The sequence below is a fragment of the Ostrea edulis genome, chromosome 1 (assembly GCF_947568905.1).
Source record: "Ostrea edulis chromosome 1, xbOstEdul1.1, whole genome shotgun sequence".
NCBI classification, from domain to species: Eukaryota; Metazoa; Mollusca; class Bivalvia; order Ostreida; family Ostreidae; genus Ostrea; species Ostrea edulis.
In genome coordinates, this window is record NC_079164.1 from 109008950 (window position 1) to 109026553 (window position 17604).

At 34.2% G+C, this 17604-nt stretch overlaps 1 protein-coding gene across 1 annotated transcript; it reads left to right on the forward strand.

Annotated features, from left to right (window-relative positions):
- The first annotated feature begins 14571 nt into the window (after positions 1-14571).
- LOC125664741 (uncharacterized) lies at positions 14572-16467 on the forward strand. The gene is made up of 5 exons (XM_048897551.2): positions 14572-14770; positions 14887-14959; positions 15273-15854; positions 16252-16266; positions 16378-16467. The coding sequence occupies exons 2-5, from the start codon at positions 14887-14889 to the stop codon at positions 16386-16388; spliced, it is 681 nt and encodes a 226-aa protein (XP_048753508.2). The 5' UTR covers positions 14572-14770; the 3' UTR covers positions 16389-16467.
- The last annotated feature ends 1137 nt before the right edge of the window (positions 16468-17604 follow it).

Consider the following 17604-nt stretch of genomic DNA (forward strand, 5'->3'; position numbering starts at 1 on the left):
ACTTGAGGGGACAAGATTCGCAATCTAAGATGAGACTTTGTCGAGTACGTAGACAGCAGATCTTGTTCCCGTAGAGGAATTTCCCACATTTCACACAGTATGCAAGGTGAAGATAACGAACAGTGATCAATCTCATAACTCCTACAAGCAATACAAAATAGATAGTTGGGCAAACACGGACCCCTGGACACACCAGAGGTGGGATAAAAAAAGTAGTATTTTCCTCATACTTTATCCACAGTATATACAGAAGCTCTGGAAAAAATTCAGAATTGTCAAAATACTCTACTGATCAATGAATACACGGTGGTTTCTCACACTGAGGATGATAGCCTACCATTTCATCTGGTCAGATATTTGATACAGTGATTACATGTACATCGGGGTGGATATTTAATACAGTGATTACATGTACATCGGGGTGAATATTTGATACAGTGATTACATGTACATCGGGGTGGGTATTTGATACAGTGATTACATGTACTTGTTACTTTCTCACATTTAGTCTAGATGTAGATGATAATCCGGCCTCTGATAAAAATCTTGGAATTTCATTGGATGAAACCAATACTACATTATGTCTCTTACAAACCTAATATTTTAATATGCCCCTTCCACGTGGTTTACTAAACACACGTGTACTATGACGTCACTGGAGTCAGCGCATATTATGTCGTGATAGGTGTGCGAAAACAAATGAATTCATTTTTTAATTTACAGTTTCTTGAAACACTTGTTTTAATCCCGTTGTTTATGGTTTAAATGTTGCAGCCACTCTTTCATTGTTGTGTGTTTGATAAAGTATCTCAAGAATACATACATTGCAGTCATTTATTATGACAGTTGTACATGTACATGTACATACTTTAGAAAAGCATCAAGAATAAATAATGTCAATATGCCTTTAATTAATGTACAGGTAAAATCATCGACAGGATAAATTCGTTATGTAGACACTTAGAGGGGTACATGTAATACGGAAATATATGGGATCATTGAAGAAGAAAAAACATATTGGGCTCGTATACAGTGAGTACATAGTATAGTCGAATTTACCTCCTGGGTTTGGCACATTTATCCGTGTCAGAAATAACGAGGACAATTTTAGAAACATGTATGCCTCAATATATGGCAATATTGAATAGGAGTAACTTTAATTTCGAATGTCTGTAACGATAGTGAAAAACAGGGCTTATTTACGAGTCAAGAGCAACCACAATACTAAGTTTGACCTCTATCAGACAAGGGTTCTGAATTTATTCTTAAACGTGAGTCAGGGATGTTTCAAACGATCGCAAAAATATGTGTTATGTTCTGATAAGATGCATCAAAAGTGAAGATAACAGTGATCAATCTCATAACGCCTACTCAGAGTTGGGCATATTTTTGAAATGTCATTTTAAAAAATGATTGTTAGAAAGTCGATGTATACATTTTGTTACTATTACATATGCATTTTATCAGAATAAAGAACTAAATTACCTAACCCTTCTATACTCTAACTATTATCTATTCTGAAATAAAGTTCTTCTCTCACATGTTAAAGCAAGTCCATTGAGAAGAGACCTATTGTTCTATTTCGAACCGATAACAGTGTAAATAGCTGCAACTGCGACATTTTGTACTTTTCCCGTGACCGCTTTGCCGGGTGATCGGTGACTTTGATGTAAGAAATATGAATAGCATGACGATTGGAGGTATGGAGAGAAGCATAATGAACCGTGGCATGGGTAAAGGGATGATGATGTTTATGATGCCGGGAAGGAATGATGGGATGATGAACAAAGTAGAAAAGGGTAATAGGATGATATTTGATAAATGCAGAAACTATTGGCAATGGTGGCACGATGCTGTCTTCAACAACGGGTATAATGGAACGTGGAACGGGCGGGGACATGGAGAGAAGATGGAACAAATGGTAATGAAGTTATGATTAGTACATGGAATACGAGAATTGTGCGAGACATGGAGGTGAAATGTAAGTACACATGTTATAATGACCTTGACACAATTGAAATGACAATGATCCTTGTATTTACAGATATGCTCAGTTCATTCTAAAACAACAAGCTTTATGTAAAAGAAGGCATTCTGGATTACTTATGAAACATTTCCTTATTTGATACTATACCTGAAATACTTTTTTTCAATTCTACAACTCAACTCCAACATGCTATTCTTATAGCCACCTGTCTTTAGAAACTATTCACTCTTTTATTAATCGTATTTCATTCAATATCACAAATAACATTATCTTTCTTTATAGACACTTAACAAGCAGTGTTTTGGTAAGTTCAATCCTTGACATTGCTGTAAAGGAGAAAACAAATGGATACTTAAAATGATAACCATAAACACCACAAATAATACAACATTGAGAGTAAGGAAAACATCAGGATCAGGGGCTTAGTAGAAGTAAGCATCCCCTATTGACCGACCACACCCGACATGAGCCGTATATCTTGATCAGGTAAATGGAGGAATCGATATTCCAAATCAATTGGTAAAGAATTGTCTATCAAGTTGGTATGAACATATCAGACAACACTCGACCTACACACAGGTTGTATTTGCAAATTAGATAATTATAACGACCATAGAATTTACAATATGCTGACTTTAAATTGAATTATTAAAATCCCTGTAACATCAATTTATTTTTCAGTAACTTGCTTTGTGTTATGAATTGATTATACGCAGAGAATACTCATATCTGCATATGATAATGTAGTATTGCTATTTAAATATGGGTAAGTTGACGATGAAGAAGCTGAAGTCATCCCGTTTTCCATGATGTTCAGTTGTTAGTTTGCCGTTAGTGTCTATGTGCAATAAAACATCCAATATGTCACACTCTGTGGGGTGGTGTCTTTTATTTCGAGCCACTGGGATATATCAATTTGAGAGAGGAATGAAAGTGAGGATTGTTAATAGATAAAACGTCCACGATGTTGCTAAATATCGAGATGGGGGCCACGACAGAAGAAGTGGCAGTTTCTGTAGGCCTAATGGTGTATAATTTCATGGTCATTTATCGCCACTTTTATTTTAATTCTAAATGTATGGTGGGATTTTTGTAATCATAGTATCATTTTGAAGAGTTCATAAAAAACATAATCCACCATAGGAATTTTCAAAATTTTGATCACTGCTTAATTTATTTCACCTAGAATTTTACATTAAAGTCTATGGGAAGATCATGAAAGGTGAAAATAACAGTGATCAATCTCATAACTCTTATAAGCAATACAAAATAGAGAGTTGGGCAAACATGGACCCCTGGATATACCAGAGGTGGGATCAGGATCATGCTTTATTAAAATATTTTAAAAAGAAATTATATGTTCATACAAATCTCTTGGTGAAAAGTTACAAGTGCAAAAACGTCAGATTCTTATCATTTACCAGTCATGTAAATTTTATCTACTTCACTTTCATCATTATTTAACAATTAACATTTAGTTTGATTTTTCATTCAAAATTGTTCACTATACTTTCGTAATACATTGGATATCTTTTAATGTAGGTATTCAATAGTATTTTAAAAATAACATTGAAATCTGACATCCAGCCAAATGAAACTCAATCGACCGTAACGAGACATCGAAATTTAATTATAAAAAGGTGAAGACAACAATGATCAATCTCATAACTTCTACTAGAAATACGAAATTAAGAGGTTGAGCAGGTACGGACCCCTGCATATACCAAAGATGGAATCAGGTGCCTAGAAGGAATAAGCATCCCCTGTTGACCGGTCACACCCACCGAGAGCCCTCTCTCTTGATCAGGTAAACGTAGTAATCCGTAGTCAAAATCAGCAGGTAAAGAACGACTTATCAATTGGTATGAAACAGGTCAGCCAGCATTCGACCCAATGACAGGTTGTATATCATGCAAAATGCTGACTTTAAACGATACTGTAACATAAACTTGTTTGTCAGTAGCTTGCATCGATTTAAAAACTGATTATATGCAGAACAAGCTCTTGCATATCGAATCGGTTGAGAGATATAAACACCAATGGGATATTGCTAAATAAATATGGGAAGTTGACGATATATTTCCTGCACGTTCTAAATATGATCGATTTCGATCTGCGTTCATCCAAAGACTAACCTTCTAATCACTTTTTGATTTAAAAGAACTATAAAAGAGTAATCAAAGACGCACCAGACGGCAAGATAATGGGTAAATAGAAAACAATGCGTTGATGGTGCGAGATTCATTACCCCCAAAGTATCACTTTATTACTTTTCTTACGGCGTAACTACGATTCAGGGACTCACAAAGGATTGACAGATTATTAGCAGTTCTTTTTTTATATACAGATAATATGGTGTTTGCTCATACGATTTAGATTGTTAATATATTTTTTTTTCAGTGTAATATAGTTTTTCCTGTTATATCAACCACATGTTCACAGGATTGCTTTCTGTATAAAACGACTATAACAGTTATGAATATCCCTTGCTTGTCGTAAGAGGTGACTAAATGGAGTGGTCCTTCGGATGAGACCGCAAAAACCGAGGTCCCGTGTCACGGCAGGTGTGGCACGTAAGCGCTGAGCATAGACCTACATTTTGCAGTCCTCCACCGGCAATGGTGACGTCTCCATAACAGTGCAAAATTCATAAGCGGGACGTTAAACAACATGTAACCAACACAAATTATGAATTTTAATGCTATTCGGTAATTACTGAACATAAAACTCATGAATTACATTTTATGAACTATATGTATGTCCATCACAAACGCTAGCTATTAGTTGTGAAGTACGTCCTGGAGTGCCGAAAGATTAGTTGTGAAGTACGTCCTGGAGTGCCGAAAGATTAACAGTTGTCAAATGCAGATTTGGCTTATGCAGGCTTGATTCCCCCCCCCCCCCCCCCCCCCCCCCCCCCCCCCCCCAGTGGATACATGGATTAATCTATAGGTTGTAAATAGTGCTAATATAAAAGAACTAAGGGACTTGTAAATTTTTCTATGATATTCAAACGTTGAAACATATTACTCTTTCTTATACCCCCCCCCCCTCTGTTTTGGGGCTTAATTGGGAATTCATGGAAATAAATTACATTCCATACAAATTCATTTTACTGATAAAAACATGAATTTAGTTTTCATGTTCATCATTCTTAACAAGGTTTCTTTGTAGCAAGTGTCGTTAAACGAAATCAGGTTTCCTTGGAAACGATCACTACATTAAATTGCAACTTTCTGAAACTGTCAAGTTCTGTCTTCTTTTCTGCGTACATTGAAAATTTAATTTCGATTTTCACAGATTTCATGATAATCTTGCAAGGGCCTTCCTTCATGTCATACATTCTTTTTATCTGAACACAGTATAGAAATATCAGACTGTGGAGTGAATACGTGTCCAGGAAGAGATATTTTTGAATCGAACAGGTTCCTTATTTTTTAATGCAAAGTCTCTCTAAAAATATAATACCCCCTCAGAAACATGACTGACTTAAAGAATAGTAAAACCTAAGTATCTGTAAATGGATCATTGATTTGCATTTTCAAAAACATATCACAGTTTCATGAGATGAAATAGACCATCAGTATTAAGACAATGTTGATATCAAAACGAATACTATCAAACATTTAACTGTAGGACAAACAGGTGGGATCAGGTGCTTAGGAGTAAGCATGCTTTGTCGACCGGTCACACCTGCTGTGATTCCGATACCTTGATCAGGTAAACGGAGTATCTAAAAATAAAGAACTGCCTGACAATTGGTATGAAACAGGTCAGACAGCACTTTACCTAATAACAGGTTGTATTTGTAAAGTAAGCATTATAACGATCACATAATTTACGAAATGCTAGGTCTAAACCCCTCTAACATCAACTTGCCAGTAGCTTGCCTCGATTTAACACCTGACCATACGCAGAACATGCACTTGCGTTGAGAGACATAAACACTATATGCAACTGACAATGGATTATTGCTTCATAAATGTAGGAAGTTGATGATGGAGAAACTGCTCATCCCGTTTTCATGAAGTTGAGATGTAAATATTGTCCCAAATAAATTTCTATGATATGAACGCTGAAATACGTACCATACTTTTTAATCTCAGTATGATACATGATAGATGCAAAAAGTGTTACAAAATACACATACATAATGGTATGTGCGTTAATCTAATACCATATTGAATATAGATTGATTGATTGATGTTTTCCGCCACACTCAGCAATTTTTCAGTTATCTGGTGGCGCCCAGTTTTTATTGGTGGAAGAGAGAACCCAGATACAATGTACCTGGGAAGAGACCACCGACCTTCCGAAAGTAAACTGGGAAACTTTTTCACTTACCGGCGCGAGCGGGATTCAAACTCGTGCCGACAGAGGTGAGAGGCCGTGTGATTTTGAGTGCGATGCTCTAACCACTCGGCCACGGAGGCCCCATTATTGAATATAGAGGAAAAGAATGGAACAAATAGGATAAATGCTGTACTCAAGAAAACCACAGATACTTTGAAACATGAGGTTTCATACCATAATGAGGAAAGCTTTTCTTATAGTGTAAAACTTATACAGTACCAATTTTGATGCACCAGATGCGCACTTCGACAAATAATGTCTCTTCAGTGATGCTCAACCGAAATGTTTGAAATCCGAAATAACTATGAAGTTTTAGAGCTAAATATAGCCAAAAACAGCGTGCCAAAAAAGTGGAGCCAAATTCGTCCAAGGATAAGAGATTGTTTTCCTCAGAAACATATTTTGTCCCGAGATTGAATAGTTGTCAGAAATGGCACAATTCTGAATTCTGCATTTTGTTTTAAATCAAAATTCTAATATGCATGAACTCTAATTGGTATGCTAATATTATTACAAAAGATAAGAAACAAGTTTCAATATAATCTTATTTATTTTCAGTAATGTCATTTATTATCATGATCAAACAAATTACGTAATAGATCAAAATATACAAAATTAATTGGCTGCGACAACTTAATACAAACAACTGTTTACTAATGACTAGGTTTCCAAATAAGTATATAAACATGTAAATTACACAAATTCACGATTCCAGCCAATATACATCTGAAAACACTAATGATAAAAAACACTGATAATATCAAAAAAGTAGTTATTCATCCCTTATGTAGAGGTCTTTTTAGATTAAGGTTAGCTAATTAGCTGAAATGAGGTACCCTTAATGTTACGTTTGGACACCAAGAGTTGCTTCAGTTCAAACAAATTTTCATGGTTTCCTCCAGTATCCCATATCTTTCTCGGTCACACACTGAAATATACAGAATCGTTACACGATGCAGAATATTACACCGTATTTGTCATAAAATTATCATGAAAAAACCCTTAATTTACTTAACAAATCATTTAATTCAAACTGGTTTCCAATTTTATATCATAACTATGTGGGTTTTGTTTTTATATTCTCTTATTTTTTATTATTATTATTTTTTGTTTTGCTTAAAAGGACAAATATCTTCAGTATAGAATGGTGTAAAGAAGTTACTAAGTCACTGTCTTAGACGGACTATTTACCCCCATTGCATATTATGAAAGGTGAAGATAACGAACAGTAATCAATCTCATAACTCCTATAAGCAATTCAAATTAGATAGTTGGGCAAACACGGACCCCTGGATATACTAGAGGTGGGATCAGGTGCCTAGGAGGAGTAAGCATCCCCTGTCGACCGGTCACACCCACCGTGAGCCCTATATCTTGATCAGGTAAACGGAGTTATCTGTAGTCGAAATAAGTGTGCCAAGAACGGACTAACAACCGGTATGAAACAAGTCAGACAGCAATTGACCCAATGATAGATTGTATTGGCAAACTAAATTGTTATAACGACCATAGAATTTGCGAAATGCTGACTTTAAACGAGACTGTTGAAACCCCTGCAATATGAACTTGTTTTTTAGTAGCATGCCTCGATTTAAAAACTGACTATACGCAGAACAAGCTCTTGCACATCGAATCAGTTGAGATATATAAACACCATATGCAGGTGATAATGGAATATTGCTACATAAATATGGGAAGTTGACGATGGAGAAGCTGAAATCATCCCGTTTGTCATACAGTTGAGTTGTTAGTTTGCCGTTAATATCTATTTTCAATAAAATATTTAATAATGGAGCTGAAGTCGATGACTCTGTGGTGTCTTTTATTTCGAATTCACAGGGATATATTGAATTGACATATAATACGTCGTCGATATATCTAAATGTCAAATTGAAGGCCACAGCAAGAGATTTTTTCTTCTCACGTAGAAGTTTTTGAATTAATTCTGCTTCACATGAATATAAAAACAGGTCAGCTTTAAATGAAAAATTTACGGTATGACTATATGTTGGCCTGAATAGGTATCAAGTTTGCGTAGATTTAGAGATAGATAGAGAGGGTTTTCAGTTTTAAAATGATACTGTGTTTTGTACAGTATGTAGAAAACTATAAATGGATGCTGGTTTGCGGAGAGCCTGTAAGCTCATCAAAAAGCATGCTACAACTCAAGTTGGTATCTGAAAAATATAGGAAAAGAACATCGAAGAAATGATTAATCTCATTAACTGGAAATCACTATCCGATGTTTTAATGAACCTCGTTCGATTTTACGTCACTTGCATGAAATCAGATCTGTTCTGAAACTGCACTGTATTTCATGAGAAAGTAATCACGATATCAAAGTAATAATAATTCTCCTAACTATAATCAGAAGGTGTAAACTGTAAAACAATCATTAGAAAAACCACTAAAAACGTTGTTTCATCAAAAGATTGGAAGGATATTTCTACTGTTATGACATGCATTGCCACAGCTAACTTGTGCGAATATTTACCCATCTTTTCTGGTTACGTTTCACATTTAACCAAAAAAATCCATTATTTTAGAATTATTACATGATTTATAATAAATGCAAATCATTGTAATAATTGTGTAATAAAGTTAGAGTTTATTTTAATTTTATTTCAAAACGTCTAATTCTACAGTCAGTGTTATGAAGGGTACTTTATTCAGAATATTCTTACATTGAATGATATCGAACGTTTCTAACCGCTTCTTGCCTTTTTTCCCTGAAAGCTGTCGCTATTTCCTTACTTTTTAAACTACGAATAGCAAATTCTAGCAACTTTGTTTGGTCTTTTGTATTACTTACATCAGGAAGTAAAGTGTTCTTTAATGGTTTTGCCCTTTCCATCTTATCATTTTCACGAACTCTTATTCTTAAAACATAATTGCATGTGTCTAACAATGCAGTTGCTCTAAATATTTATTGACTGCTGCTTAGACTGCTGATAATCTGTAGAGTCTCAGAAATAAATTCGAGAGTTCTGATATATTTTACTTACATTACAAATGTGACAGGTCCCTTTTCTGCAGATACAAATGATGCATTTTGTTAAGTGCCTCAAAATCCAATACAGATGGACAAATGTGCAGACAGGACATCATTGAATTAATTATCATAATCGTATAATAATCCACATGCTGTTTGGAGTTAATTCGTTCAAAATTCTGGATACCAATGATAACCTTCCTAAAAGTAAATTACCTCTGACGAAAGTGTCGGCTCTTTACATTGCAACATGTGTCTACAGCCAGCGGCTTAATACGTCAGAGATTGTTTTACGACGTGATGGCAAAACCAACTAACTTTTATGGGTCTTACCCAATGCTCTCTCTCTCTCTCTCTCTCTCTCTCTCTCTCTCTCTCTCTCTCTCTCTCTCTCTCTCTTCTTACCTCTGAGGGACCACAATATAGGCAACTGGCTTTATACATATTAAATCTAAAATTAAAAAATCCAGAAATGTAGATGTTGACACTAGAATAAATCTTGAATAAAACATGTCCAAACAGCGAGACGTTAATATTGCAAATTCCAATCTATGAGACACGCTAATCGTAAAACGATACATAGGAAAATTGATGACTTTGGGAAAAAAATGTAACGAAATCTAAACAATTTCATGAAAAATACGTCTAATGTCAGTTGATGATATCCGTCTTTAAACTGTGTAACTAAACGTGGAAGTCCTAATAACAACCGGGAAATCTTAGTTGAAACATGCAGTACTGTCATGTGTCGTCCAAGCAACACCACTGTTGGAGAGAAGAAGGTGCTGCACAAGATAATCGTTTTACCTGGCTTGTAGTGTAATTGGTAGCATGTTCTAGATTTGTCCACGTGGCCATCGCATGACACTTAGGTTATGCCTGAAATGAACCATACTATGTAGCACCAGTCAAAATATTGAAATATAACCCTGGGTAGTCAAGTACCAGAATTGAATTTTTACATTCATTTTAGTTGGAGCATGCCTGAATTCAATCGTTCTCTATTTTAATTTCACGATTTCTAAATGTTCAGGAATAATTATTACACAGTAATATGGGCATTATTTCTTTCAGGAAGGCAACGTCGGTTTTAAGTAGAACAATAAATACAATCGTAAGATAAACGATTTTCTGGTAAAATTTTCAGTTTCCATCTTTATTTTAAAACTCAAATGTTTCTCTCTTTTTTTGCAGTAAATGTTTAAGCGATTATTCAATGCATTAGCAATTGCATTTCGGCCACATCTCAAAGTATATGCAGAAACATCGTTCATTCTTTCATGTTTTTCGTTTGAACAGAAATAGAAAACTATCTACTAGGTCTAAAAGAGAATTACCAATTACAAGAGTTCAGTAGTGTATATCTAATGTAAAATTCTTCACATATATCGTTTTATTTTTCATAGTGGTGAAGGAATTGTGAAATTAGATATTGATATTACCAATCCATATTGGGAAACTTGGTATAGATGTAAGAGACTTACTATTCGATGTAAATTCATTTTCAAAAGGTATCTTTTCCATACTCAAAGGGATACAGAGTATCAGAGTTTGTCTTATGAGCAATCTTTTTCCCCTATACAACTTTTGAAAAACAATTCTTTTATATCCTTTCTATTACGAGCTTTCCATAAAAAAAATTCTTCGGTGTTCCTAAAACTGGTGTTCCCATAGTGTTCATTAATACACTGACGGAGCAATATATTTTAGGGTGCATCATTGTTTTTTAAATCCCCTGGTTTCTGATTTTTCTTTGGTGTTACCCTTCAATGTAATACCAGAGTTTCTGTTATTAGGCTTTCCATTAATGAAAACATTCTGAGTTTACCATATAATGATTAAGGTACATATATATGGCTCATGTCCGTTGTGACCGGTCAATAGGGGATGTTTACTCCTCCTGGGCACCTGATCCAACCTCTGGTATGTCCAGGAATCAATGTTTGCCATACTCTCGGTGGTTTTGAATTTTATATGATTTAGGAGATTGATAATTGCTTGTTATCTTTACTTTTTCATACATCAGATGCCTTAATAGTCAAGAGCTATAATATCACCTTCAATTGAATTTGTATTTTGAGAAAATACGTGAAGTTTCTACCAACAGGGACAACGATCAAAGAGATGTGGGGAGAATTTGAGCGAGACAGTACATTTCTGTCATATGAATCCACTCATTTAATGAAATATATTGACAAAAAAAGTAGAACAAATTACATTATTCACTTTTATCCGAGTTTCACGTAAATTTTTCTTAATTAGCAAACAACTACATTCCTGTGTCTAAAATCAATCGATTCGATCGGTATCATTTTCTAGGAGGAAATAGACAACATTTCATATAGTCCATTTGTTTGCATTACCATTGATTCCTTGAAAAATTCAGTCAGACGGCAATCAGTGATGTACATTATAGGGGAGTTCTCTAATCAATAAATAACTACACAATCAGTTCTCTAATCAATAACTACACAATCAGTTCTCTAATCAATAACTACACAATCAATTCTCTAATCAATAACTACACAATCAGTTCTCTAATCAATAACTACACAATCAACTCTCTAATCAATGACTACACAATCAGTTCTCTAATCAATAACTACACAATCAGTTCTCTAATCAATAACTACACAATCAATAACTACACAATCAATAACTACACAATCAACTCTCTAATCAATAACTACACAATCAGTTCTCTAATCAATAACTACACAATCAATGACTACACAATCAGTTCTCTAATCAATAACTACACAATCAATTCTCTAATCAATAACTACACAATCAGTTCTCTAATCAATAACTACTCAATCAGTTCTCTAATCAATAACTACACAATCAGTTCTCTAATCAATAACTACACAATCAGTTCTCTAATCAATAACTACACAATCAATTCTCTAATCAATAACTACACAATCAGTTCTCTACTCAATCAATAACTACACAATCAGTTCTCTAATCAATAACTACACAATCAGTTCTCTAATCAATAACTACACAATCAGCTCTCTAATCAATAACTACACAATCAGCTCTCTAATCAATAACTACACAATCAGTTCTCTAATCAATAACTACACAATCAGTTCTCTAATCAATAACTACACAATCAGTTCTCTAATCAATAACTACACAATCAGTTCTCTAATCAATAACTACACAATCAATTCTCTAATCAATAACTACACAATCAGTTCTCTAATCAATAACTACACAATCAGTTCTCTAATCAATAACTACACAATCAGTTCTCTAATCAATAACTACACAATCAGTTCTCTAATCAATAACTACACAATCAATTCTCTAATCAATAACTACACAATCAGTTCTCTAATCAATAACTACACAATCAGTTCTCTAATCAATAACTACACAATCAGTTCTCTAATCAATAACTACACAATCAGTTCTCTAATCAATAACTACACAATCAGTTCTCTAATCAATAACTACATAATCAGTTCTCTAATCAATAACTACACAATCAGCTCTCTAATCAATAACTACACAATCAGTTCTCTAATTAATAACTACACAATCAGTTCTCTAATCAATAACTACACAATCAGTTCTCTAATCAATAACTACACAATCAATAACTACACAATCAGTTCTCTAATCAATAACTACACAATCAATAACTACACAATCAGTTCTCTAATCAATCAATAACTACACAATCAGTTCTCTAATCAATAACTACTCAATCAGTTCTCTAATTAATAACTACACAATCAGTTCTCTAATCAATAACTACACAATCAGTTCTCTAATCAATAACTACTCAATCAGTTCTCTAATCAATAACTACACAATCAACTCTCTAATAAATAACTACATAATCAGTTCTCTAATCAATAACTACACAATCAGTTCTCTAATTAATAACTACACAATCAGTTCTCTAATCAATAACTACACAATCAGTTCTCTAATCAATGACTACACAATCAGTTCTCTAATCAATAACTACACAATCAGTTCTCTAATTAATCAATAACTACACAATCAGTTCTCTAATCAATAACTACTCAATCAGTTCTCTAACCAATCAATAACTACACAATCTTTTCAAGAGCTTTGCTCTACTTTCACTAGTAATGGTAGAGACTACAGTGCAACGGAATATATATCCATTTGCATTAATTTTTGTATGGTATACAAAATGATACGACTTCTGTTTCATTTGTGTTTTTCCATTCGTTATATATTCTTTCTGTTTCTTTCGTATTGTTTTCAATTTATATTGTGTATTTTTATATTTGAAGCGTTTCCATTAGTATTGTATGGTTTTAAATCCCACCATTCTCATCTATATGAACTTTTTCTATTTGTTTTAAATATTTCTTTGTATTCTTTAATTTGTATTGCATTTTCTTTTGCATTTTGCAATAAATTATTTGTAATCTATAATCCTTCATTTGTTCTTGTTAATAAATTTTATTTCTATTCGGTGTTTCTCTCTGTGAACTTATTCAAAGAATAAGTGTCTGGATGTATTATGAAGGCATAAAAGCAATCGAAGCATGGGGTAATGACAGGTTACCATATACATGTATCTCCAATGCTTTTACACAATACAACACAATACAAACAACCTAGATATCTATACTTTATGTCAGAGACAACATATTTTGTCATTTGTTTCTTTTTATTGAAGATTCAATGTTTTATGTAATGATAAATCGCATAAAGCGGATTATTTCTTACCGTCCAATATAACACATTCCTTCCTATTACATAAATCTGATATACTTCTTTTCTTCACATTTCATTTTTCAACCTGTTTAATGAAATTAAAACACCGGTATATAAACTTCATAGAGATATGAGATGGCCTAAAAATTACAACATCACGTGCAAAGTTACTTTCAATTCCTGTTTAATTTCGTCCTTAATCTGCTGAAAAGATTATTGTTGTAAAAAACAAAATTGAAATATCTCTTCGAATTTTATTTACTATCTTATACTTGTAAACTAATCATACATAAAATTGAAGTATATGACGCTTATTTTCATAAGAAAAACTGCTAGAATGTATGATATATACAACACTATGCTAAGTACATATCCTTTTAAAAATGTTTGACATATATGGACGCTGACTCAAAGAATCAAAAGAATGTACAATTCATGAATAAAAGAAGGTGACACGTGTTCAGGATGTCCAGGATACCTTCGAACACATAAAAAGACACTATTTGTTGAGAATACTTTTCATAATGTGTGTGATCTAAAGAAACCAAACGTGTAAACGTGTCAGGTTAAGATGTCAACAACCAAGTCATGTAAAATTTTGTCCAATCCACACTTTTGACTCCGGAAATTCAATGTAACTCATAAGTATATAAACCCGCCTGGAAAGAGATTCCGTACAGAGTTCTACTTCTCCTATTGGAATAACTCAGTCTACCACTTCATCAAAGGTAAGTAGTTGGTAGCATTTCCACTCTGTAAATTTAATGGAAAAAAAACCTAATTGGACAATGAATGTACCATACAAATCGTTCTTCATTCTCTAGAACTCCATTTTGAATTTCAGATGGCATCTTTCCTTTACGCTGTATCTGCCGCTTTGGCCGTCGCTATGGTCAGTGCTAGAGCTTATGGCCCAGGTATGTATATTTGGCACGCTGTTTTTGGCTATATTTAGCTCTAAAACTTCATAGTTATTTCGGATTTCAAACATTTCGGTTGAGCATCACTGAAGAGACATTATTTGTCAAAATGCGCATCTGGTGCATCAAAATTGGTACTGTATAAGTTTTACATAACTACATATGATGTTAACTGAGTAATGAAGCAGTGTATACCAATGAATGGATATGTGCCCAAAGAAAGAAAAATGCTTTCAGAATGAGTGAATAACGCTCTTTCTTCATTATTTGATTTCTTTTTCTTGATCTTTGATAAATTACTTTTTCTCAGGTGGTAATGGTAACAGAATGCCCTCTGGAATGGGAAGTGGTATGATGTCAATGGGAGCCATGGGAGGCAATATGCCAGCAGGTGCAATGAATGGTGCACCCATGATGAACGCTGCACCCATGATGGCAATGAACGCTGCACCCATGATGAACGCTGCACCCATGATGCCAATGAACGCTGCACCCATGATGAACGCTGCACCCATGATGCCAATGAACGCTGCACCCATGATGAACGCTGCACCCATGATGAACGCTGCACCCATGATGGCAATGAACGCTGCACCCATGATGCCAATGAACGCTGCACCCATGATGAACGCTGCACCCATGATGAATGCTGCACCCATGATGAACGCTGCACCCATGATGCCAATGAACGGTGGGGCTATGAACGGAGCCATGAAAGCAATTGGTAAAATGATGAAAGCCGCTGCCATGGGTGGAATGCCTTCAATGGGAGGTATGATGCCAATGCCAATGGAAGCCATGATGGGAGCTGGAAACATGGGAGCCATGAGCCCAACTGACATGGGCGCCATGATGAACATGGGAGCTATGGGTAACATGGGATCTATGGGAGGTAGGTTAATATCATATAATGTAATATACATGTACATCATTAAAATAGATGGATTTAGCAAAATAACCAAACAACCTGCGTTTTTATCATAAAAAATCCAAGTGCAGTGTCCGTCAACAATCTGTTCATTTCCCCATATTGTTTTGGGAAGTCTTAATCCCTTCCTATTTAATTACTAGTACTACAGTTTTGTAAACTATCAGTTTACATTAGAGTTGCAAAACTTTTCTTGTTCATATTGATATAACTGTGAAATAAATCTGCCCAACTGAAATATACATAATAGTACACAAACGGTGTGTACAAAATATGTCAGGGACTACGTGTTAAGAAATAAGCGCTTTGATATCAAATACGTTGTTCAATGTCATTGATACATTATTACTTTTTATTACAGGTATGGGAATGAAATGTAAGTATTTTTTTTAAAGTATGAACAGAATGAACAGTTATATTTAGATAATACACAAACGTTGATATAATATGATATGACATTATATGGTATTATTTTATATTCTTTCAGCTAGATACTAAAAGTAGCTGACTAATACTCAACATCTCTCAGGACCATCTACATGTATTCATCGTGCATATAATAAAGACCTGCAATAACAAGCTGTATTTTTATTTTATGAAGCAGAAAAACATATATTCATATATGATATTGTTAGTTGATAGAACCAAATGTACCTAAAATGGAAGAGTCAACGAAGATATGAAAAATGCATGCGTTTTAAACTGGGCAGACAATGTACAATGTCAAGCAAATATAGCAACGCGAACAAGAATTTGTCTTCAATTGTGATATACATCTATATGAGTAGCAAAGATGATGTGGTATGCTAGGAAAAAGGTGTTTCAAAATCAGATAAAATTTGAATTGTTCACTGAACTGAGCGTCCCATTGACCAAGACCGTGAATAGTTCATTTTCATAGAGGATCATTACCAAACCTAATTAAACAATTTTGGCCGCGACATCGCATTTGATGAGGAGCAAACTACCAAGTACTCGAACATTTGCTTTGGAAAGATATAAAACAAAATATGTTTTCAAATGGCGAAAAAGTTATTTCCATTATTTTTAAATGCATTGATAGTTTACATCTACCAAGGAAAATTAAAAAGGCTTCTCCATAGTTGATAAACAAGTGAAGATAACGAACATTCATCAATTTCATAAACCCTATAAAGAATACACAATGTAAACATGGAACCCTGAACATACCAAAGATGGGATCGTGTGCTTAGGAGGAGTAAGCATTCCCTGTTGACTGATCATACCTACTGTGAGCCCAAAATATTGGTCAGGTAAACGGAGTAATCCATAGTGAAAATCAGTATGTAAAGAACGGCCCCACAATTGGTATGAAACAACAACGATTGATATGTTTATTTGCCTCTATAGAGAAACCAACATGGCCATGCATTTCAGGGTGCCTCTTGGATTGCGTAGATATCTGTTGATATTGAATACTGATAAACAATGCTGACGTTTTAAGTTTATCTTAGCATGAGTGTTTTGTCTTTAATGTTTATGATAACTGTGTTATGTTTAATAGTACTTGGTATATAATAGGTTTCCCCACATACCTAAAGGTAAAAAATTTTCTTGTTACTTGAAACTATTCTAGATACATGTTCGTACTTTCTGATTATTTGCCCTGTCTTTCACAGTTTAAAGTGAAGAGAAGAAAAATAATAAATTACTTGATGAAAAGTGAAGATAACGAACAGTGATCGATCTCATA

Coding starts and splice junctions, on each gene's coding strand:
- LOC125664741 (XM_048897551.2), top strand. CDS start 14,887: ATGGCATCTTTCCTTTACGCTGTATCTGCCGCTTTGGCCGTCGCTATG. Junction 14,960..15,272: donor TGCTAGAGCTTATGGCCCAG/GTATGTATATTT, acceptor ACTTTTTCTCAG/GTGGTAATGGTAACAGAATG.